A 26,423-nucleotide genomic window follows, 5' to 3' on the forward strand; every position below is an offset into this window, starting at 1 on the left:
CATGAGGAAATTGGAGTTTTGGACAAAGGGCTAAAATATGCCCCAGCAAAAAATCTGGACAAATTTCAAACTTATGTGGGGATCCAGAAATTCGTTAGGACTTTGAACATCAAGAAATATTTAATCACCAATCCATGCATACCAAAAACTATGAAAGTTAGAAAAGACGTTATACACAGTAACCTGAGAAATAAATCCATTTTTAACCCTGCGACAAAAGACAATAAACATATTGAGGTATTCAAAAGAATTGTACTGGATGAACTTAAAGACCTGAAGATAAAGAAACAATATGAACCCAAACACATCAAAAGTGGGATTAAGAAACTCACAAAAAGGAATGACCTTGTCATACGTCCAGCGGATAAAGGAGGTGGCATAGTCATATTATCATAAGAACAATACAATTCAAGTATGAACACCCTCCTTGAAGACGAAGAGACATATACCCGACTTCTTAGCAATCCAATGTTCAAGTGCAGCAAAGCACTTGAGCAGGTTGTACATTTAGGCCTAAAAAAAGAGATTCTGAACAAAAAAGAGGCAAACTACCTAATACCACAAGCATGTAGAACCCCCATTATTTACTCACTCCCAAAGATACACAAAGACAAAGAAAACCCACCTCCTAGGCCAATAGTAAATGGGATTGACTCGTTGACGTCAAGAATGGGCTTTTTTTAAATTGACTATTACCTACAACCAGCGGTACAAGAAACCCAGGCATATCTAAAGCCGCATACACACGATCGAATTGTATGACGTACTTAGTCCGTCATACAATCCTACGGACAATCCGGCGTACTTTCTACTAAACGGACTTGGCCACACACGGATACACAAACAGTCCGACGAAAGCTTGCGCGATGACGTACAGCACGTACGACGGGACTAGAAATAGGAAGTCCCTGACACAGCAAAGCACCCTTTGGGCTCCTTCTGCTGACTTTGCGTTAGTGGAAGTTTGGTTAGAGACGATTCGCGCTTTTCAGACTTCAGCTTAATTCGTCCGTTTTTTTTATTTTTATTTATTCTCGAATTGGAATATTAATCATAAGATGAGGATGAATAAAGACATTTGTGATAACTCTGTGTGAATATAAGCAGCAAAGCAACTTCACTTTTCTCGCATTATGAAGAAGAAAAGAATGTGCTATATTAAAAGATCACAAAATTAGCAGCATGACGAATATGCTAGCTTCAATACGAACACTAGTTTTACAAGACAGAACGCTTCTGCCCTGTAAATCCTTTCTGGGCATGCGCCATTCTTAGTCCGTCGGACTAGCATACTGACGAACGTATTGTCCGCTGAAACCAAAGTACGACGGGAAGATTGGTGTGCAAACCGACCTTCTTAGTACTTCTTGATACTTCACGCTGAAAAAGTCCGCTGAAGCCCACACACGAGCAGATTGTCCGTTGAAATGTGTTTCAACGGACTAAGTACGTCATACAATTCGATCGTGTGTACGCGGCATAAGAGACACAAAGCACATACTACAAATTCTAGATAATGTACCAACAGATGATGGGCCATGGTGGTTAGCCACGGCCGATGTCGCTTCTCTTTATACAATAATACGGCATCACCAGGCCTGCGAAGCAACAAAGTGGGGACTCAGGAAGCACACAAAATTACCACGCATCCAGAGAAAATTCCTTGTTAAATGTCTAGACTTTTGCCTTAAAAATAACTATTTCTGGTACGACCGTAATTACTACCATCAGAAAACAGGCGTCGCCATGGGAGCAAAATTTGCTCCCAGCGTTGCAGGGCTCTTTATGACACAGTGGGAGGAACAAAGCATTTTTGCCAATCCTCCAGAAGAGTTACATACATATAAAAGATATATAGATGATGTCATAATCCTGTGGAAAGGTGAACAAACCAAACTTATCGATTTCTTTGAAAGCCTGAACAGAAACAATAGGAATATCAAACTAACTTGGGAAATAAGTAACAAATCAATCACCTTCCTAGATCTGGAGATAGGACAAGACGATAATAAACTTTCATCTAAAACGCACTTCAAAAGTGTAGATCGGAATAGTTACCTCCCACTACAAAGCTGCCATCATAAGAATTGGCTGTTCAACATTCCGAAAGGCCAACTATTGCGGTTAAGACGCAACTGTACAGAGGACAAACAATTTTACGATCAAGCTGCTCATATGCGACAGAGATTTATAGAAAAAGGCTACAAAAAAGAGTTCATTGACCAAAAAATTACAGAAGTAGCTAAACTGAATCGGAAAGATCTGATAAGGAATAAATCTGGTAATATGACATCACAGAACATGATTCCAATCATCCTAGATTATAATATCCAACATAAACAGATTGAAAGAATTATTAAGCGGAACTGGAAAATACTAAAAGCCGATAAAACTCCTGAATGACATTTTACCCACCTGCCCAAAATTCATTTATAGAAGAGCCCCTACCATTAGGGATAAGATCGTGAAGAGTATCCCAGACCCCCCAGGAAGAGGACTCACATTCTTCACAGGGAAAGGTTTCTTCCCCTGTAAGAGGTGTTTTGCCTGCACAAAAACCAAGCACCCTGACGAAAAGAAAAAGGAGTTTATCTCCACAAGCACTGGCGACACCTATGCAATTAATGAATTCATCTGTTGTAATACCGTTGGGGCTGTATACGCCCTGGAGTGCAGCTGTGGACTCCAATACATTGGACGCACCAAAAGGCCATTAAGAACACGCGTAAAAGAACATGTGCAAAACATATTAAAAGGTTTCGACAAACACAATGTATCTAAACATTTTGCAATTTACCATAATAAGGGCCCGTCACAATTAAAATTCTGGGGGATAGAGCCCTACATGAAACATTGGCGTGGTGGACACAAGGTCCGCACCCTGAGCCAACTTGAATCTAAATGGATATATACATTAGACACATTGACGCCAAAGGGATTGAATATTGAGTTTGACCTCAACTGTTTTATTAGCGATTTTTAAAATTTATTAGCAATTTTAGAATTTTAAAAAAATGTTGACCCATCTTTTTCTAATTGTCTCATTGAATGCAGAATTGTAGTCACACTCAGGTTTTTTCTCCCACTCTGGATTGGTACCTCTACCTTCACTCACAGTCACCCTTCCCCTCCTTCCCCTTCCTCCCTCATATGATTATTAGTACTACTATGTTTACTATTAGCCTCATTTTAAATATGACCTCTAGAGTTATTGCTTTTTATTATTTATCTGGCTAAATACATCATTTCCGGGTGCGTTTAAAGAATTTGGACACACACACCAACTATGCGATTTTTTTCCCTTTTTTATTATTTTTTTCCCTTATTATTCTTTCCCTTATAAATATATGCATGAATATAAATATATATGTATAGTTCTTTCTTTTAATAAAATATTTTCTTATACGTGTGGTATTTTATATCCACTACCATTTTCGTGTCATCCAGGGCTAGTTTACCTTATGCAATGCCCCTTACATTAGTCTGTTTTGTATTTTTACAAAAACACTGTTTTTATATTTGCTGGCCGACATGCTCTATGTGTTTAATTTTCGTTTCAATGCAGCCTATCAGATACCTAACGCCCAGTATCTCCTTGTTTACCCATTGATTTATGGCCTATAACCCAAACAATGGCGTTTGCCGCACTTCCTGCTCCATTGACATCGGATGTGCGAGGGCTTTGAAGTAGGATGACCATTAATCTATTTCCGGGTGTTACACACACTAGATGCGTCAGACACCAAAAAAATGGCCGCGGTGCCCTTTCCGGCGACACTATCAGTAAGAAAATGGCCGCCGGCTCGTTTCCGGGTCTCCACAGTAATGGCTGCCATATCAATAGCGCTTAGTCACTATTTAAGGACACTTACCATAGCTGTGTTTATCCCCCGATGAAGTCACGTGACCCGTGACGAACACGCGTTGGGACACTAAGCGACTGCAGCTCGTTTGTACACTGTTTATACAGACTCTGTTTGTGAGTATTTTTATACTTTTTTAAATAAATAAATCTGTTGAAACTTTTCACACTATGGAGTATCCTTCCTCCATGTCTGCTTAAACCTACATACATGCCATACCATTGAGGAACCCTGACTGCAATACCCCAGAGAAACCCCTTAAAGGGACCACAGCATTTGTCAGGACCTGGGAACTCTACACTAAAGGGAAACTCCGCCAAAGGATCCTAAAGATCTTTATACACGCTGTTACCTTACAGCGGTAAGGTAAGGGGACATCCATCATCGGTATACACGGAACCACAAAGGATATATCCCCTCTCACCAGCACCACTGCCCTCTCCATTGCAATATTCCCACATTGTCCACAAATTACTATGTTGAAGGAGTCACACCTTGTGCGATTATAGGAATAATCGCAGCACTTCGCACTTGAAACGGACTTTTGTCTGATACACCAGTATTGTTTGTCACTATATTTCTGTTTATAGTTGAAGGTTTGCCTATGCGCATCACATTAGAGCACCTGCACTTTATGCGATTTTTGTGATCGCAACACGCTGCACTTTGGAACTAATATTTCTTATTTTTTCACCGTTGTTTATTGTATTTTATTTATCAATGTTCTAGATTTTATATTAGCAGCAATAAGTATTATTGTTTAATTTGCCACATAGGCACATATCTTTATTATATTCTTAATAGAAAAAGTATAGACCGCGCTAGGAGAAACAATGTGAAATTAACAAACTAACAAAATAGGCAGCAGCAATAAATGCGATATAGCACCCAACAGCAACAAAATATATGTAAGGCTGCGCCAAGCCCTCTAACATAAGATAAAATACTAAATAAAATTAAATATATAAACAATAATACAATTGAGCAATAAGACCTCAAATGCTGTGTGAAGTGACAAAAAGAAAAAGAGTCCAATCTAAGAAAAGTTCATAGGTGAATCCAAATAACGGACGTAGATGTCCTCAGATGACAACACCCCAGTGGTTCAACACTTTCCAAAGCGTGTGAAGTGCCCGTCACCAAATGTTGAATGCGCTTACCAGAAAATATATGAAATGAAGCATATATAAATGATCAGTGGACAACATCCAGGTCAGCCTTCCTCAGCTGGGTCAGCACTCCATCCCTTAGCGATCTTTCAGGATAATGATCTGTTCAGTGGTCTCGATATAAGGCACTCAAAGACCCACAGAAAAGAGAGGGACTCCTCTGCTGCCTCTTCCAGCAACGTCTTTTCTCTACTTCCTCCCGACTCCTCGACTCCTTTATTATATTCTTATTTGTATTAATTTCTTTTAAACTTTATTCTACACCTCCTAAACTATGGATTCAGTATATTGCCCTTACCGATAGGCATACTTCTCCGACGTACAGCGCACCTCTATCTTTCTTATTTACTACTCCGACACCAAAGTCGCACAACTTCCGATCCGACTTTGGTCCAAACTTCCATGCAACTTTAATAAACAGGATCCGACTTTGAGATGAGTGTAACTTGAGTCTGGTATGGGTTTCCACGCCAAATTGACAAAAATAAATAAATAAACAGTGTGAGGTCTGTCCGCCAGTCCCCCCCTGCCTGCCCCAAATCCATACCAGACCCTTATCAAGCATGCATCCCGGCAGGTCAGAAAAGGGGGGGGGGGGGGGGCATACCAGTCCACATACCCTGAACATGAAGGGGGATGCTTTGGGGCAGGGGCATATCGCTGCCATTACTATAATAATAAAAATGCCATAAACTATCCTCTATTTTGTAGACGCTATAATTTTTGCGCAAAATAGAGGATAGTTTATGGCATTTTTATTATTATAGTAATGGCAGCGATAAGCGTTTTTTATCATGACTGCGACATTATTGCGGACGCATGTGACAATTTTGATAGATTTTTTGGACCATTGGCATTAATACAGCGATCAATGCTATAAAATTGCATTGATTACTGTAAAAATGTCACTGGCAGTGAAGGGGTTAACCACTAACCGCATCGCCCCGTTCTTCAGCTCCGTGACACGATCGCGGGTATCCCAATGGACATTGAATCTGCGGATCCCGCGGGCACGGTCATGAAGGTCGCGGCAAGCACGAAATTCAAAGTAAACGTACAAATATGTTACTTTGCCCAGCCGTGCCATTCTGCCGATGTTTATATGCTGACAGCGGTCGGCGAGTGGTTAAGATGGTGATCCGACTTGGAATGCGACTTCCATTCAATTCTATGGGCGTGGGCTGGGGAGGGGGCGTGGGCATATGGCTCAGGCTCTCAGGGGCGCACTAAGAGGCAGAGCCAGCTGTTGGCCAGGCATCTGGGAGGATTATTATTTTTTATTTTTTTTTATTTTTATACTGCATTCATCTTGCCAACAATTTTTTTTTTTTTCTTTCTCTTTATTCAATTTTCTTTGTATCTTATAAAAATGTCATGGCATACAAAAAATAACTTGAGATAAACTTCTTGCTACTACAACATATGATACAAATAATAATTTATTCTGGCATTGTTGGGATCCCTGCAGAATCTGGACTGACTCTGTGAAGTCAGCCAACAGCGGAATCTGGCTAATGGGACTATAGAACTAAGTGCACTCCTGTTACCCACAAGAGATGTATGGCCAAAAGACCTTTGTCCAGAATTCTCCTTTAAATTCCACACAGTCATCTTTATTCAGGCATCATCCAGGGTCATCAACTACTTCTTCTACTACGACTGAGATGCCGGCTCAGAGATGACACAATCATGTAAATCCTGGCACCTGCCCAGTTCTTGACTGTGTTCACAAATGTCTAACACAGATCAGCCCCCTGCTGCAGCCTCTCGCCTTGTGCAGACTAGACATGAGCGACTAGACTTGTGCAATGTGCAGACTAGACATGAGCACTGCCAATAAATTTGTTCATTTTGGTTTTTATTTCGTTTGTTTATTTTTTTTTTTTCATTTTTTGGGTCATTCGTTATGATCGCAATTCATAAATTTGTAAATTCACAAATTCGAAAATACAAAAGAAAATATGAAAATTCAAAAGAATAACTAATATTAACTAAGTATTAAATTATAGGTATTGGAAGGAATGACCTTTTAAATTTGGCTGTTAGCAAACGTAACAAATACGAATTTATAAGAAGTTACAAATTGTCCCAAATAACGAATGCCGCATCTAATCAAATGGAACGGAATGAATTAATAATAAATAATAATAAAACGTTTTTATTAATGTTATTTATTATTAATAATTTGTTACGTTCCATTCGTTTAGATATGGCATTCGTTATTTCGATAATTCGTAACTTCGGATAAATTCGGATGCGTTACGTCCACTATCAGCCAAATTTGAAAGGAAATTCCAATACCTATAATTTAATAGCTACTAATAGTGAAGTTAGTATTAGTTCGTTATTTCAGATTTTCAAATTTTGAATTTCTGAATTTACGAATTTACAAATATTCTTATTTATGAATCTTTGGAAAAATTTGTTAAAACAGGTTTTCGTTAATTTGGATATTTTCAAATTAACGAATTTGTCAAAATTTGTTAAAAAACGAATTCGAAACAAAATAAATTGCACATGTCTAGTGCAGACTGATCACTGGGAAAGAGGAGACTAAGGAAATGCTTTCTTCTACCCGCAGCAGACGGATTTCATCATCTTCGCCTAGACAAAGTCACTAGACTGGATCTCAAACACAGATTTCTTTTTTAACCACCTGACATCCGCGCTATGGCCGAATGACAGCCACAGCATGGATGTGAATTCCCAGGAGGCCGTCATATGACAAAAGCTCGGTGATGGTTTTTTTTTTTTCTCCTCACGCTGACAGCGGAGGAGAAAAAAAAAAAAAGATCACCAGATCACCTTAACCACTTGCTGCCCGCCATATAGCAAAATGACGGTAGCAAAGTGGTTTTAATATCCTAACCGGACGTCATATGACGTGATCAGGATATTAAGCTGCTGCGCGCCCCTGGGGGCACGCATCGCGACGATCATTGTTGGGGGTGTCAGTCTGACACCCCACAACTACAATCTCTGTAAAGAGTCTCCGACGGAGATTTTTTACCATGTGATCAGCCGTGTCCAATCACGGCTGATCACAGTGTAAATAGGAAGAGCCGGTGATCGGCTGCTCCTCTGACAGGGGGGGTCTGTGCTGATCGATTATCAGCGCAGCCCCCCCCCCCCCCCCCGAGGATGCCCACACTGGACCACCAGGGATGCCACCAGACTACCAGGGATCCCCACCTATCAGTGCCCATCCCTGTCGCCCATCAGTGCCACCTACCAGTGCCCAATATCAGTGCCCATCAATGCCACCTCATCAGTACCACTTCATTGGTACCACCTCATCGGTGCCCATCAGTGCCGCCTTATCAGTGCCCGTCAGTACAGCCCCATCAGTGAAAGAGAAAATGTACTTATTTACAAAGTTTTTATACTGAAAAAAAAAACATTTTTTTTCTAAATTTTCGGTCTTTTTTTATTTGTTTAGCAAAAAATAAAAACCGCAGAGGTGATCAAATACCACCAAAAGAAAGCTCTATTTGTGGGGAAAAAAATGATCAAAATGTAATTTGGGTACAGTGTAGCATGACCGCGCAATTGTCATTCAAAGTGCGACAGTGCTGAAAGCTCAAAATTGGTCTGGGCAGGAAGGTGTTTAAGTGCCCGGTATTGAAGTGGTTAAAAGGGACATCGGTCCCGAAACGGAAGAAGCGATTATGCCTAATAATTGCCACCTATCAATGCCCACAAGTGCCACCTATCTATGCCCACAAGTGCCACCTATCAATGCCCACCAGTGGTGCCAATCAGTGCCACATAGAAGTGCTGTCTATCAGTGTAACCGATCAGTGCCCATCACTGCCACCCATCAGTGCCCATCACTGCCACCTATTGGTGCCCATCACTGCCGCCTCATCAGCGTACATCAATGATGGACAAAAATAACCTGTTTTAACCAGTTCCCGACCAGCGCACGCCGATGTACGTCGGCAGAATGGCATGGGCAGGCATATTGGCGTACAAGTACGTCCAATCTTTAATGCCGTCCTGCCATCGCGAGCGTGCTGCCGGCGTGCTCGCATGCTGGTCGGGACCCCCGTGAGTCCGATCGCGGGTTCCGCGGGCATACCCGTGATCGTCTCACGGGGCGGCTGAACGGTGAGATGCCGTTGTAAACAGCATCTCCCGTTCTGCCTAGCAACAAGTGACGCTGATCTCTGCTCCATGTGATTGGAGCAGAGATCAGTGTTCACTAAATGAAAGCCCAACCCCCCACAGTTAGTAACACGCCCCTAGGAACACTTAACCCCTACACTGCCACCCATTGGTTAACCCCTTCACTGCCAGTGTCATTTACACAGGAATCACTGCATTTGTATAGCACTGATTGCTGTATAAATGACAATGGTCCCAAAAATGTGTCAAAAATGTCCGATGTGTCCGCCATAATTTCGCAGTCACAATAAAAATCGCTGATCGCCGCCATTACTAGTAAAAAAAAAATATTAATAAAAATGCCATAAAACTATCCCCTATTTTGTAAACGCTATAACTTTTGCGTAAACCAATCAATAATCGCTTATTTTACCAAAAATATGTAGAAGAATACGTATCGGCCTAAACTGAGGGAAAACATTTTTTTTTATATATTTTTGGGGGATATGTATTATAACAAAAAGTAAAAAATAATGCGTTTTTTTCAAAATTGTCGTTCTATTTTTGTTTATAGTGCAAAAAATAAAAACCGCAGGGGCGATCAAATACCACCAAAAGAAAGCTCTATTTGTGGAGAAAAAAAGGTCGTCAATTTTGTTTGGGAGCCACGTCGCATGACCGCGCAATTGTCATTTAAAGAGACTTTGGCCAGCAAAATGGTCCGGGCTGAAGTGGTTAAAATTGTATAACAAAATAAAAAAAAATTTTTTTTTTTTTTAATTCGGTCTTTTTACATTTTTTTTTACCAAAAAAATCCCCCAAAAAAATCACACAGGTGATCAAATACCACCAAAAGAAAGCTCTATTTGGGGGAAAAAATGATAAAAAAGTCATTTGGGTACAGTGGTATATGCCCGCGCAATTGTCATTCAAAGTGCATCAGCGCTGAAAGCTAAAAATTGGTCTGGATAGGAGGGGGGTTTAAGTGCCCAGTAAGCAAGTGGTTAATTAACTTTTTTTTTTTTTAAATCAAATTTCTGTTCCCATGACACGTCAGGGATTTATTAATGGAGACTTTCCACTTTATTGCAAAGCCCAGTTTAAAGTAAAAACTCAGGCAACTTATTCAGAGCCTATGAAGGAAAGATCGAGAAGTAGAGCCTCACATTGATTGATCTGGTATGGACCTGGAAGGGCTCAGTCCTGAAGCAGTAAAGGCTTTTAATATGTTATTTCCAGTTTTCTGAATCTTCGATTTTTACTGCTGTACAAAAAAGCCACAATGTACGCATTTCGCATTTGTATTCAGTTTTATTGATATTATTTAGTTGGTATTTCGGAGGTTATGTTGCGTACACCAATAATTTGAGTGTTGTTGTATTGAAAATATATTTATTACCATTGGCATAACTATTGTGGGATGTGCAACATCAACATTACTATTAATGGTGGCCACATCCGTTTTGATTTTATTATCCAGACGATTTTAAATTCCATCAAAACAATTTAGGCCTGGTTCGCACCTATGCGTTTTTGGTGCTTTATGCAGAAACACACTACAGTTCATTTAACATGGCTTCCTATGGGACACGCTCACATGCTTTTTTCAGCCGCTGTATTTTTGGAAAGGGTCGGGGGCTTTTTTTAAAGTGCAAAATGGTGCATTTTGGGTTCAATGGACTTTAATGGAGAAGCTGCAGAAAAGCATGTAGTGCGTTTTTACCGCAATTTGCGTTTTTTAATCTGCCCAACAACAAATTGGCAACCCCCCCCCCCCCCCCCACAAAAGAAACACTGCACATCGCTGTAAAATTGCGTGTGCAAAAATAAAAAACTCACAGTAAAAAGCACTGCAGAAACGGATCAAAGCTGCGTAGGTGTGAACCAGGCCTAAGACCAGGAGCGGCCGTGCATGGGCGCCGCCCTCCCAGGGCACAGGCGCCACCCACCCTAGTCCTTGCCGCCACCTCCCTATCCATGCGCCCGGCCCCTTTCAGGGGCATGGACTCCTATGGCAGCGTGGGAGGGGGTGTTTTTTTTTTTAAGCACCTGATTAGAGTCGGAGACTCTGATAGGCTTCAAAAAAGGGTGGGCTCGGGGCACAGAGAGTGCACCCTGATCCCACCCTGTTGTGTGACCATAGCAAATAAATTTTCGCAATTTTTACACCACAGTGCCTACCCGCCAATCAGGAGGCAGGTCAATAAGACCTGTTTCCCGATTGGCCAAAGCCCAGGGCATTCTATTGGATGCCCGGCACTTTGGCGGAAGAGACACACAGGGGAGGAATCTGGAGGATCAGACTACTCCGCTGCTGACACAGGAGACACAGGAGCGGAGAGGACCCAACAGCCTGGTAAGTGCCGGACCTCCTCCCAGGTACTGGCGGTGTGCTGCATGCCCCATGCCCAGCGTAAAGGAGGAGGAGACACACGGACACATGGAGAATGCAGGAGCCGTCGCTTGCCCATCCCACAGCTCGCTGCTGTCACCCGGATGGGGTAAGTGCCAGTCTGATGGTGGGCAAGTGGGGGGGGGGGGGGGTCACAGTGACTGCATATGGTGGGCACAGAAGCTGCATAAGGTGGGCACAATGGCTGCACATGGTGGGCACAATGGCTTCATATGGTGGGCACAGAAGCTGCATATGGTGGGCACAATGTCTGCACATGGTGGACACAGAAGCTGCATATGGTGGGTACAGATGCAGCATATGGTGAATCACAAACGGGGAACACATTTAACCCCTCTATTGCCCCTGTTAACCCCTTTCCTGCCAGTGCCATTAGTACACTGTCAGTGCATATTTTTATGAGAGCTGGATTTAAAATTTTCCGACAACAAAATCCGATCAGACTTTTTCCAACCGTGTGTAAAGAATTCCGATGCACAAAGTACCACGCATGCTCAGAAAAAAATTGGAGACGAAAGCTACTGGCCTCTACGTAGTCTCGTCGCACGTTACGAACGTCACCTTGTTCCAAATGATCGGATTTTCTGACAACTTTGTGCGACCATGTGTATGCAAGATTAGTTTCGGCTAAAATCCGTTGGAAAAAATCCGACGGATTTTGTGGTTGGAATGTCCGACTGTGTGTATGGGCATAACTTTTGCACTTTTCCAATCAGTATAAGCTAATTGTTTGTTTTTTTACCAAAAATATGTAGAAGAATACATATTGGCCTAAACGGATGAATACGTTTTTATTTTTTTTATTTTTTTTATAATTTTTTTTTATTATTTAATTGTCGCCCTTATTTTGTCTATAGCATTAAAAAATTAAATCTGCAGAGGTGATCAAAAACCACCAAAAGAAAGCTGTATTTGTGGGGGGAAAAAAAACACAATTTTGTTTGGGTACAGTGTCGCAAGACTGCGCAATTATCAGTTAAAGCGATGCAGTGCTCTTGGGCAAAAAATGGCCTGATCATTAGGGGTGGAAATCTTCTGGGGCTGCAGTGGTTAAAGTGGTTGTCAAGCCACTTTATACCATCCTGCCTGTTCAATTCAATCCTATGTGTGTCTATATTTTATAAAAAGAAGCCGTTCTTTACCAGTTTTTAGAGCGCCGATCGCTGCTCATGTGACCCGCTGGCTCTCTCTTCATCCCCGGCTGACAGCTGCAGCAGGGGGGGCCAAGGATTCCCTGCTGATGTCAGTCGGGAGGTGAAGGGGGGAGGGGAGAGAGCTGGTAGGTCACGCGAGCTACGATCAGAGCTCTGAAAACTGGTAAAAAACTGCCTATTTTTTATAAAACACATTCACAGGGGCACACAGTGTTATTAAACAGACAGGATGGTATAAAACATTAATTGAAATTACAGCAGCAGGAGGGGAGGGGGTGCAGGCACTGACACAGGAGCAGACAAGCAGAGAGGGAGGGGGGAGAGAAGACAGAGGATAAACAGGAGAGCTATGGATGACAGAGTCAGGTAAATTCACCATTGTCTCAGGGATCAGCAGCCATGATAAACCGTGTTCAGTTTAACCACTTGTTCCCATCTCATAGTAAAATGTCGTCCGCAGGAGGGATCTCCCATCCTGGGAGGGCGTCATATGACGTCCTCGGCTTCCCGGCCGTCTTCTCGGGACGTGCACGCGCCGCGTCACTCGGGAGCCAATATGTGTGCCTGGCATACACGATGTCCGTCGGGCACCCGTGATTGCTGGTAACAGAGCAGGGGCGTGGATCTGCGTGTGTGTAAACACACAGATCCATGTCCTGTCAGGCGAGAGGAGACAGATCGTGTGTTCCCAGTACAGAGGAACACTGTGAGTCCTCTCCCCCTACAGTTAGAATCACTCCCTAGGTAACACATTTAACCCCTTAATCACCCCCTAGTGTTAACCCCTTTCCTGCCAGTGACATTTATACAGTAATCAGTGCATTTTTATAGTACTGATCACTGTATAAATGTGAATGGTCTCAAAAGTGTCCGATATGTTCGGTGCAATGTCACAGTCACGATAAAAATCGCAGATCACCACCATTACTAGTAAAAAAAAAAAAAAATAATAATAATAATAACAATGCCATAAATCTATTCCCTATTTTGTAGACGCTATAACTTTTGCACAAACCAATCAATATACACATATACACTTATTGTGATTTTTTTTTTAACCAAAAATATGTAGAAGAATACATATTGGTCTAAACTGAGGAAAAATTATATATATATATATATATATATATATATATATATATATATATATATATATATATATTATTTTTATTTTTATTTTTTTAATTGGGATATTTATTATAGCAAAAAGTAAAAAATACTGTGTTTTTTTCAAACTTGTCACTCTTCTTTTGTTTATAGCGCAAAAAATAAAAACCGCAGAGATGATCAAATACCACCAAAAAAAAAGCTGGCAGTTAAACGCTGCCAGTTAAATGCATATGCGTTAATGTAGCGTTTTTGCAGTGTTTGTGGTGCAGTTTTTAAAGGACATGTGATTCAAAAACTGCACCAAAAATGCTTAGTGGGGGGCCTTTTTGAAAACAAAAAAAAAGCTGCTTTTACAGGCATTTTGAGCTTTTATTTCTCTGCCTAAAAGCTTGAAGAAGTTTGGGCTTTTTGTGCGTTTTTATTGAGCTTATTTGAGATTTTTTGAGCATTAGTGTTTTTTTTTTTTCACAAATCCTCCCCTCAGCTAATTTTTCCTTGTGTTATTTATTTATTTATTTTTGTGCGTTTTCATGCTTTGTGGAGCTTTTTTGCTTTTTTCACGCTTTTTGGGGCACTTAGGCATCTTTTTCTGCCTATGGGAGCAATAGGCCTGTAAAATCCTGAAAAAGCCATGGTGTGTATGGACACATTGGCTAACATGGAGGGGAGTTTCCAGGCAGAAAAAAATTAGTTTAAGTGCCTATAGGAGCAGCTTCCTTGAGATGCAGTGTGTATGATCCCTTGAGCCCTTGAGGGGCTTTCGATTAGGTTCCTGTTTACTTCAATGGGGAGGAACATTTTTGGTGCAGTTTTTTTAGCTCCATAACCAAACATGCTCCATAGATGCTGCAAGCAGGATTTTTTTCCACCATAATGAAAACACCACTCCAGTTTGAAAACGTTGATTTTAAAGGGAAGCATTTTTCTTGAGGTTTTCAGGGGATTTGTTTAACGCAAAGTGTGAAAAGACCCTAAGTGTTAGAATGCCCGCTGCACTATTGCAGTCCCATTAAACGTCATGGAATACCGCCATTAGTAGAATAAATAAATAAAAATTCCAGTATATACAGTGGTGTGAAAAAGTGTTTGCCCCCTTCCTCATTTCCTGTTCCTTTGCATGTTTGTCACACTTAAGTGTTTCGGAACATCAAACCAATTTAAACAATAGTCAAGGACTGCTTCAGGACCTGGAAGACTTGCCGTGATAAAAGGAACTATGAATTCTGCTGTCTACCAAGAGATCCTGAAGGAGAATGTCCGACCATCTGTTCGTGTACTCAAGCTGAAACGAACTTGGGTTCTGCAGCAGGACAATGATCCTAAACACACCAGCAAGTCCACCACCGAATGGCTGAAGAAAAACAAAATGAAGACTTTGGAGTGGCCTAGCCAAAGTCCTGACCTGAATCCTATTGAGATGTTGTGGTATGACCTTAAAAAGGCAGTTCATGCTCGAAAACCCTCTAATGTAACTGAATTAGGACAATTCTGCAAAGATGAGTGGGCCAAAATTCCTCCAGGACGCTGTAAAAGCCTCATTGCACGTTATCGCAAACGCTTGGTTGCAGTTGTTGCTGCTAAGGGTGGCCCAACCAGTTATTAGGTTTAGGGGGCAATCACTTTTTCACACAGGGCCATGATGGTTTGGATTTTTTTTCACCTTTAATAATAAACACCTTCATTTACAAATTGCATTTTGTGTTTACTTGTGTTGTCCTTGACTATTGTTTAAATTGGTTTGATGTTCCGAAACACTTAAGTGTGACAAACATGCAAAGGAACAGGAAATGAGGAAGGGGGCAAACACTGTATCTCATAGTTTGTAGCTGTGGCAGGTGGTGATGGGGGGGGGGGGGGGGGGGGGGGAGTTGTGGCAGACAACCATCCCCCCACGCGGCACCTCAAAACTCGAAGGTCCACCGGCACTTACACCATCGGCGGGCACATTGGGCGAGGATCAGCAGGTGGATCAGTAGGCACATCAGGCTTGGATCAGCGGGCACATCAGGCAGGGATCGGCTGGCACATTAGGATCAGGCTATGGCTTCCTTGTCTCTTCCACCCTGCATCTCATCCCCTCCTCCTATAGGCATCCAATATAATCACCTGTCCTATCAGCCAAGGGAGTGTCAGATATCAGACCCACTTCCCGATTGGCCAGGAGGACGATCAGTGTCGCAACAATGAATGCTCTTTGCCCTGAGTCCACCCTATTTTGAAGCCTATTAGAGCCTCTGGCTCTAATCATGTGTTTCAAAACACACACATCCCGCCTATCCCCACCATAGTAATTTATGCGCCCGGCATCCTAAAAGGTATGTTGCATTTTTGCAAATATACTGTATAAATGAGCCCTTTGTGTAGATGACACAGCAGGCAAACATGAAAATTCACATCACAAGTGATTTTTAGGCCTTGAGTGCTGAGACCCACTGCTGAATGCAGGCAGCCCATGTAAGTGTATGGGGACACAGTGACTGCAAAAACATAGCCGCTAGTTCCAATATGACAAGCATGAGGGTGCTGGTGAGCAGTGGCGGCTGGTGCTCTAAATTTTTTGGGGGGTGCAAAGAAACAAAACAATTCTGACAAAAAACCCCATCAATTGCAGCCTCACTGTGCCATAAAATGCAGCCACTGTGCCCATCAATTGCAGCCACTGTGCCCATCAAATGCAGCCACTTTGACCCCCTGCCCGCCCGCTCCCTGTCTGACCGGCACTTACCCCATCTTAGTGGTGGGCCACCCAGCGGGTGACGGTGGTGGGCTGTGGGATAGGCAGAGGGTCAGCCAATCAGGTGATGGGTATTAGACCCGCGCTTCCTGATTGACGTAGAGGTGGTTTAGTGGTTTAGGTGGTTTAGTTTTAGAAAAGGAAATGAATATTCGCTTTTCTAACACACCTGGGTGGGCTCCGAGCGCAATGCTCTGCGCTCCGAGTCCACCCTATTTTGAAGTTATGGCTCTAATTAGGTGTTTCAAAAAAAAAAAAATACCCCCACCGCTGTAATACAGGCACCCGGCATTCTAAAAGGGGCCTGACACAAGATTAGGGGTGGCCACGGCGACTATAGATAGATTCATGCTATGCATGAATCTATCCATGATACATATAGGGGGGGTGGCATTATAGAAGGGGCAGCGCCCACGCACCCTTAATGCAGCACCTGGCAGCTTAAAGTGGAAGTAAATCCTTTCTTACAGTTGTACTTACAGGCAAGCCTATAATAAGCACTGTTACTTGCACAGTTTAGGAGATATTCACACTGCATGCAGTCAATGATGTCACCAGCACCTGTGCTCTGCAGGGATGACATACCCGTGCTGTTCCTTCAGAGCTCCATGCCGCGACCCGTGACTCCTGCATGCGCGGGAGTGATGTAATCGCAACGCAGCCAATCAGAGGATGTGAACCACAAAGTAAAACTGGATGAAGATGGAAGCACCTTCAGCGGTGACAGAGCTCTGTTGGAAGGCATTGTTTTAAGGCAGGCATTTCATAATGTGCTAGTATGCGATGCATACTGGGTAACCAGCTGTGCCGAATCTCGGAAAAAGACACAAACGGGCTTCAGGTGGCCACCTACCTGTTTCCGAGATCAGGCAAATTTTTAAAGATTTAAAACTAACCAGCATGAATACTGTTCTAACAGTATTCTAATTATAATGTACAAGTAATAACAACAAACCCAGCTGGAAGACAACCTACTGGGAACACGCACAGATTGTAACAACAGTGTGTAGCAGAGCAGCTCTCCAGAGTGCCGACAGCATCTGTCTTGAGGGGCAGAATGCAGCCTGACCAGTCAGTACCCAAATGGGGGAGGATTCCAGAAAGGATGGAGTGTCCCTATTCTTTCCCTACTTATCTGGAACTTCTCCCTGCAGCTAATCACTGGCAGATGTGTAACCTGTCCCGACATTACCCACATGCAAAATGCGGGTCAAACCTGGGAGTGTTCCTTACCCTTAACAAAAAGAAAAAATATATATTCTGTTCCCTTAAAGCAGGGATATGCAATTAGCGGACCTCCAGCTGTTGCAGAACTACAAGTCCCATGAGGCATAACAAGACCCTGACAACCACAAGCATGACACCCAGAGGCAGAGGCATGATGGGACTTGTAGTTTTGCAACAGCTGGAGGTCCGCTAATTGCAAATCCCTGCCTTAAAGCATGTTATACAGCACAGTGCTTTTGCTGTGTAATTTGGCCCTCCGTATAAAATACAATACCTGACTTATCCTGTCTGGTTCTGCCCTGCTCCCTGTAAACTGACCATGGCTTGTCATGGCTCCTGAGCCCTGACACCCTGTGGTCAGTTTACATGCCTTTGTCATCTGCAGCTCTCCTCTGTCCTCCTCCCCAGCCCCCTCTATGCCTGTCAGCTCATGACAGTGCTTGCTCCTTCCTCTCCTGCAGTTATAATACCTGTGTTATATGTATTTAATAACACTATGTGCCTTAATGTATGTGTTTTATAAAAAAATATGCACTCCCAAGCAGCCTATTATGGGGGCACTTGGCAGGGGGGAGGAACCAGGAGCACTGGCGAGGGACCCAAGAAGGAAAGGATCGGGGCCTCTCTGTGCAAAACCATTACACAGAGCAGGTAAGTATAATGCCGGGTACACACGACCGGACTTTCCAGCAGACTAGGTCTGACGGTCTTCCCGACAGACATTCGGCTGAGTTCTGACGAACTTTCCGAACGAACGGACTCGGCCACACGAATGGACTAAGTCCATTTGAAAGTCTGTTCGTTTTGAAAGTGATGACGTGAACGGGACTAAACAAGCAAGTTCAATAGCCAGTAGCCAATAGTTTCCCTTGCGTCCTATTTGATCCATTGGACCAGCACGCAGACGAACAGTTTTCCCGATTTTAGTCTGTCAGAATTGAGTGCATTGGATAGATTTGAAACATGTTCTATTTCTAGGTCCGTCTGATTTATTATTTTATTTTTTTAGAAAAACGATCGGACTAGCCCACACACGATCGGATTGTCCGATGGAATAATCCCTTCGGTCCTAGTCTGTCGGAAAGTCCGGTCGTGTGTACGCGACATAACATGTTGTGTGAGAAGTGACATAATATGATAGAAGCTGCTGGACTTCAGGTGACCTCTGACCCCTGGTTTTCAAGTCAAAGGGTCAGTGGGTATAGATGAAAAAGAGAAGCAATTATAAACCCTTGAGTAAGCCTTCACCATTATATTAGGAATTAATATTTGTATTATTCCAAAACCCGGGATGTAACTCTTAAAAAAAATAAATTACTTTCTTTGGATTAACGTTCACAAATACTTTAACTCTTACCCCGACACTCAGTTCCATCTTCACTCACTTCTCTCCCCGGGTTGCAGGCACAACTTCCACTAGACACCATCCATTCCCCCTCTCCTCCACAGTGTAGACTGAGTTTTGTAGTCCCCAAAGGGTGAGCGCCAACAACACAACTGCCTAAGGCTTCAGCCAGTGATGCCCCTCCTCCTCCACTAGATGGTGTTTCATGGAAGAATGCAAGGCTCCGCACGGTGGCTGGGCACTTGTGAAAAAATACTTTGACTCCAGCCATAGAGAGGCAGGCTCCAGAATCCACAAAGGCCAAGTAAAATCCATTTTTACGGACTGGCCCAAAATCTAAATTCCTCTCGTCCATCCGTGGACCCTCGCCTCCCTTACCCGGATCCCTACTAAAGCTTTTGCCTGCTCCAATGGTATCCACTTTTGTCCAGGCCTCCTCTGTCCACTCCCAGTCCTCCGCTTCCATAGCAGCATCGGCTTGTCGATACAAAAGTGTGAATGTCTCCCGGCAGGCCAGGTGACGTCTTCCTGGTGGTGGTCGTAGACTGGCGCAGTCTCGTATTGAGAAACGGAGTGTGACATGGACACGCTGGGTGCCGCGGGCAGCGATGTAGCCAGTACGGAGCCAGTTGCTCTGGTTGGAACGTTGAGCGTATGAATTGCAAACTTCGTACGTTCGTAGGAGGCGCCGTTGGCCGTCTAGGACGCTAACTTCATCCCACTGAGAAGAACAACCAAAGAAGAGTTAATGTTTTTGTAATAGGCATCCATTTATTGGTATTTAAATTTAGCATAACATTCTTAAAGGAGATGGAACCCCTAGCTGAATGACTCCCTTGCTCTATTGGAGGATGTGCACTTCTAGTTTGAAGTCTAGGGTAGAGATTTTTCTTGGATTGTGTGTTTAGCCCTGCCAGAGGAGTCCCCTGGCTGATGAGCTCAGTTTGCTGGAGAGGCTACTTGGATGTCATTGAGGTCCGAGCCCTTGCTGAGGCTGGGAGCTATTCTCTAAAGTCTGGGATCTTTCTTTCATGGTCTTAAGAAGCTCACTGGAGGATACTAGGTAGAGACTGAAGGAAGAGAGTCCAGTGGTTTGTGGTATCTTAAGTCTGTGTCTCCCTCACTGAGAAGTGCCTGGTGGATATCAGGTGGAAACTGATGATCCTGTGATGTTGTCGGTGTTGAGTACTGACCCCTTTCACACTGAGCCGCCTAAGGCGTTAGCGGTAAAGCGGTGCAATTTTTACTGTCATTTTAGCGGCGCTATTCGGCCTCTAGCGGGGAGGTTTTAACCCCTGCTAGCAGCCGAAAAGGAGTTAAATCCGCCTGCAAAACGCTGCCAGAGCGGCCCCATTGATTTCAATGGGGAGCCGCGGTGGAGGCGTGGTGAGTTCACCGCTCCAAAGAAGCTGCTGGCAGGACTTTTTGTGACACCCTGCCAGCGCAGCACTCCAGTGTGAAAGCCCTCACCCTCGGGGTGAATGGAGCCACTTTTTTTAGGTGCTATATAGGTGCTATTTTTAGCGATGTGGCACCTGAAAAACGCCCACAGTGTGAAAGGGGTCCAAGTCCTGTGCCCTAGAGGCTGTATGGAGTTCTCATTTCTACAAAGAAGCATGTCCTAGGCATTCTTCTAGCAAGTAGTGACTTTATGGAAGTTCTCTGCCAGGATAGTGAAAAGATAAGTGTCCTCGGTTATTTAATTGCTTTCTGGGTATCTGATGCCTTCTTCCATACCCATCCCAAGTTCTACTCAGCAATAAAGAAACACAAAAAGACAACCCTAGATTGTGTATTTGAACCAGTGAAAAAGAAGAAAATACCATGTGCCTGGCTGTAAGAGTACTAAGTTGGGGAAATGGGACCATCAAAGCCAGCGGCTCCTTCAGGGGTGTGTGAACCTGGAAATGCACTTTTGTTGAGCACTTTCGGGTTCAGAGATGTCAAACTCCGGCTGTTCTGGCCTGGGAAGAAACTGATTGAGCATAATCTATGCTCAATCAGCAGCTTCAACAAAGTGCAGCGGTCTCCTAAAATCTTATTAAAGATAACCTATCATCTGCACTATGCTATGACATAGGAAGATTGTTAGCTCTTTTGTAGAAGTGTAAAAAAAGTGAAAGTTTAATAAAATCAATTACCTTTTTTTTTTTTTTTTTTTTAAGCGCCCTGCTCCTATGTACTGTACATGTACATACAGACACACGCATGCAAAAAATGACGATTGTGGTACACATACTAAATCAATAGAGCATAGAAGAATAATTCTAGGGTCAGCATTCACTATCCACTCTAAACTGATAATCTGTAGACTTTTAAAACATCTCCTTTGGACACTGTAATTGGGTACTTTCATTTATTGCCATTTCAGGGATGACATATTTGATCTTTTTACTCACCTCATCTTTTATATTTTACTAAAATCTGTGTATTATATTATGCAAATATTGTGTGACAAAAAAAAATGCCCACCATTTTTTCTTTCAGGGTCTCTGCTTTGAGTAAAGGCATGTTTTGGGTATTTAATTCCGTTTTCATGTAAAAAAAAAAGTGTATTTTCGTATGTGTGCAAAATTAAATAGCAGCAAAAGGGTAAAACTAGAGCTCCAGCGTAGTTTTACATAGTAGAGGACAGGTTAGCATTCTAGATCTGTCTACTCACTGCTGGGGAAATTTCTATTTAAAATATTTTTTTTTTTAGAAATGTCACATACCACTCCTTCAGGGTAGGTTGCCCAGCCAATCTCGGAGGTCTCGTAGGTTGTATCAAGTAGAATTTCTAAAGAAAAAAAAACAGAATAGTTTTTATCACCATCACCTGTAGAAACATTGGACAGGTCCTCCGGGGCCCTATCACTAATACAGCCCTGCTGCCGAATCTTGCATCCAGGCACATATATCTTCCTAATTTTAATTTCTGTTATAAAATCATTCTTTGTGTATTGACAGTTACAATCAAAATGCTTCAAAAATCGATTAAATAGTGCACGTTTGGAAAAGTTATTGAATGATGCCTTTATTGAATCAAATTAATTCAAATCAAATAAAGAAATGCAAGCAATAGTAAAACAAAAAAATAATTATAATAATAATAATAATAATAATATAATAAAAATAATAATAAAGAATAATATAAAAAATATATTATATATATATATATATATATATATATATATATATATATATATATATATATATATATATTTACATACATGCATACACACACACACACACACACATACATAGAATATGCCATCCTTTTGGTTAATTTAGCCTAACATTGTATCCTGTGTGGTCATTAATTGGTATTTTCCAGGGTGTTTTTTTTTTTTTTTTATGGTGTGGTGACAACAGTGGACCATACTTGCCTAATAAGTATTGAAACAAACACAGTCGTCTACATCAGAAGCCCATTTGGCAGCATGACAACAATGGGGGAACAATTGGGAGACAGGAACAGGTCATTGTCACCCTATAACAGGAAGTGCCTGAACAAGGACCCTCATGGTAGGATCACCAGATAAATGTTTAATGAAAGGAAATAGAGAAATTCACACATGAAGACAAAAACTCTATTTTAAAGGTCCACAATGTTTGCTATTATAAATAATAATTATAGAGTATTTCATATAAAAAAAAGTCTGGAGTCTTTTGAAAAACACATCACAAACATTGCTGCAATACACAGTATATATATGACATATACATTCTGGAATTACAACAGCCCATAGCAAGCTAAATTGTAAGGGGTATTACATCATAATATGTATGCTAAAGGGTGGGTACCTGCTGGAGTGGAAAAAAAGGGTGCTAAAAAGTCAGGCACCGGGGCCCCAACTGAGCACTTGGGTTGCTAATGTGCTGTGTATCAAACAATTGTCATTCCATATTCCTAATACAAAATATTTTCTTAAAGCTTTACTAAACCCACAACAGTAAAATCAGTCTGTATATGCAGTGAAGCATGCTTGTTATACTCACTGTGGAACCTAAGGGGATAATCCTCTGCATTGTGTAAAAAGGCTGTTTGATCTCTTCTGATCCTCTCCTTCTTCCACTGTTCCCATTCTATCTGGTGATAGTACAGGGCCTTGGGGGCACTCTGAACATGCTCAGTTTGGTGTGTATTACGAGTTTTTTTTTTTTTTTTCTTGGGAGAGTGCATGTGATCCGCCAGGGAGAAGGGGAACTACAATGACCTGGTCACCCATCCTGCTCCTGGACACTGAGCGCAGAGATTTACCATACCTTCTCCCATGTGAGTTGATGTTTTTACTATTAAAGTGTTTTACTCATACGCTCAGAGGCGCCCCTTTCCTTGTTTTTTACAAGCTTTGACCAGACACTGATAGAACTCACAAGACTGATATATACTGCTGATGAGAAACGGTATTTAGTAGTTAGCAGTTTATATTTACTAAAATAATTGCTTTTCCATGTACTGTATACTGTGGGGGACCAGATATAGTGAATGCAGGATGCTGGGGTTAGTTTAGTTCTGAATTAGTTTTTTAACAAATTTTGACAAATTTGTTAATTCATAAATATGCAAATTAACCACTTGCTTACTGGGCACTTAAACCCTTGTCCTGCCCATGCCAGTTTCCAGCTTTCAGTGTTGTCACATTTGAATGACAATTGTGTGGTCATATGATACAACACTGTACCCATATGACATTTTCATAATTTTTCTCACACAAATAGACCTTTCTTTTGGTGGTATTTAATCACTGCTGTTTTTTTTTATTTTTTGCTAAAAAAACAACAAAAAACACCAAAAATGTTGAAAAAACAAAAAACAAAACAGTTTCATAGAAAATAGGTAATTTTTCTCCTTCGATGATGTGCGCTGATGAGGCGGGAATGATGGGCACTGATGGGCTGCACTGATAGGCACTGATAGGTGGCACTGGTGGGCATTATTGAAGTGGTACTGGTGGGCACTGATGGGTGGCACTGAAGGGCACTGATAGGCATTAATGAGGCAGCATTTGTGGGCACTGATAGGTGGCACTGAAGGGCACTGATGACAAGACACTGATTGGCACTGATTGGCAGAACTTATGGGCACTAATAGGCGGCATTGGTGGGCACTGATAGGCAGCACTGGTGGGCACTGGTAGGCGGCACTGGATAACAGCAGTGGCTCTCCGTGGTCGGGACCGATGTCCCTCTGGCAGAAGCTTTCTTTTTTTTTCTCCTCGCGCTGTCAGTGTAAAAAGATACACCCTCCGCTCCACGTGAGACCAGGAAGCCTAATGATCCAGTACGCACTCGCACCACTGTAGATCAAAATCCTTTTTATTTGGACATCCCAAAAACTACAGGAATCAGAATGCTGGGTAGACGCGTTTCGCACACTTAGTCATTACTAAGCGCACGTGAAGTGAGGAGGAAAAAAAAAAGTCGATTCCGATCCTCTGTTTACATCATGTGATCAGCTGTCATTGGCTGACAGCTGATCACGTGGAAAGGGACCGGGATCGACCCCTTACTCCGGTCTATGATCAGCTGAGTCTCATTGACTCGCTGATCACAGAGCGTGCCAGGCACGCCCCGCAGAGGACGCATTCCCGGGAGGACGTACATGGACACCCTCCCAGCAATTAAGGCCCGCACTGTAGCTGTCGTTCGGCTATAGCACAGGTGGGAGGAAGTTAATCCTTTGTTGCATCTCAGTGCTACTGATCTCCTGCCACCACTTTGCAGCCACTTGCTCTCTACATGCACTACACTGATAGCTGCGTGACATTTCTCAGGGTGGGTTTCCTGATGGTGACAACAGCAGACCATTCTTGCATAAAGTGTGTTGAAACAGTCATTGTACTTTCTATTGAGAGTCCGTGTGACAGGATGACAACACAGGGGGACGATTGGGAGACGGGGGCACCGTGTTGTCACCCTATAACAGGAAGTGTCTAAACAAGCAGGATCACCAGGGATTATTTTAATGAAAGCTGCAAAATATTGAATTTTTATAATAAGATATTAACATGTTAAAGCTTCTATGAGACTGTAGCGATCTGTTATACATTGACTTTTCTAATATTATATAATTGATATTTCCTATGGGAGCCTGCCATTCTTCATTCCATTCTTTTTTTACTCTCTTCTGTCTTCTTTTTGCTTCCGTGCTAAATTCTGCATTTGCTAATCTGCTGGAGTGGAAAGTAGGTCATAATTCTATAGCAGCTGAGTCCAGCCTGGTCCGGCCTCTATATGGTGTGACTGACGCCCGCCGCTGTGCGTTGTCTGGGATTTCTGACGTAAACGCGGTGGCGCTCCCCAGCGACGGATTCTCGCACGGAAGATCTTGTTGGTGAAATGTTTTTAGCATTGCACCTTCCGTAGCTCCTGTGGGAAACCAGGACACAGCCTTCCGCCTATCGACTCATGAGACGGTGTGTTGGGTAATATGAAATTAAGCCGAACAATGCAACAGTGGGAGGGAGACTGAGGAGGGGGAGGGGAGCTATGGTGGGTATTGTAAACTGCAGATGGTACTACAACTCCCAGCCAGCAAGACATGCAGGATCCAGCAAGCCCAGGAAGTCATGTGACCTTTCATGAACTGCCACTTTAGATGTTAATAAAGAATTGAAGGCAAAACTGTTTTCTTTTGTTTTTCCTAGAGGGAGGGCTTGTTCACACCAGGTGCAGCATGGGAACGCACGTGAAATTGAAAATTTTCCCCGCACTGCAAAAAAAAACATGCTGCCTTCTGTAGACGCACGTAGGTGCCATTAATTCTTAGACCCCTTTCACACTTGAGGTGCTTTTCAGGCGCTTTTGCGCTAAAATAGCGGTTGAAAACTGTTTCCAATTCATTTCAATGTAAGTTTTCACACTGGGGCGGTGCCCTGGCGGGGTGGTGCAAAAAGTCCCGCAAGCAGCATCTTTGGGGCATGTTTGGAGCACTTTAAAAAGCTCCTCAAAAACACCCGTCCATTGAAATGAATTAGAATCGCTTTCAAAGCGCTTCAAAAACGCAGCAAAGCAGCTCTTTTTTCTTTAAAAAAGCACACAGTTAGGGCCACAAAAATGGCGCTAAAGCGCTGCAAAAATGTCCAACGTTTTATGTGCAGTTTTTGAGATCCTCAATGTGAAAGGGGTCTAAATGACATTCCCATGACCCCGACAAACGTGCGTTCAGGGCTGCTAAAACGCATGGTACCACAGTACCGGACGGTTCGGAACAGCGCGATTTTATGCATTTCACATGCGTAGGGCAGCCTATTGACATTAAAGAAAAAAAGTTTGCTTTCGGTTATACTTTACAGCATGAAGAAATGCAAGCTGTA

The 26,423-nt window shown here is 42.6% G+C and overlaps 1 protein-coding gene across 1 annotated transcript in view; it reads right to left on the reverse strand.

The window, feature by feature from the left end:
- LOC143930640 (ephrin type-B receptor 5-like) overlaps window positions 1-26,423 on the reverse strand; it is a 112,869-nt gene that overhangs the window by 69,621 nt on the left and 16,825 nt on the right. The window contains exons 2-3 of the mRNA XM_077455134.1: window positions 21,837-21,901; window positions 19,135-19,843 (exon numbers count right to left, since the gene is read on the reverse strand). Of these exons, the coding sequence (XP_077311260.1) occupies window positions 19,135-19,843; window positions 21,837-21,901 (774 nt within the window). The remainder of the gene's footprint in view (window positions 1-19,134; window positions 19,844-21,836; window positions 21,902-26,423) is intronic.

The sequence above is a fragment of the Lithobates pipiens genome, unplaced genomic scaffold, assembly GCF_037356315.1.
Source record: "Lithobates pipiens isolate NorthernLeopardFrog02 unplaced genomic scaffold, aLitPip1_a1.2 Scaffold_25, whole genome shotgun sequence".
NCBI lineage: Eukaryota > Metazoa > Chordata > Amphibia > Anura > Ranidae > Lithobates > Lithobates pipiens.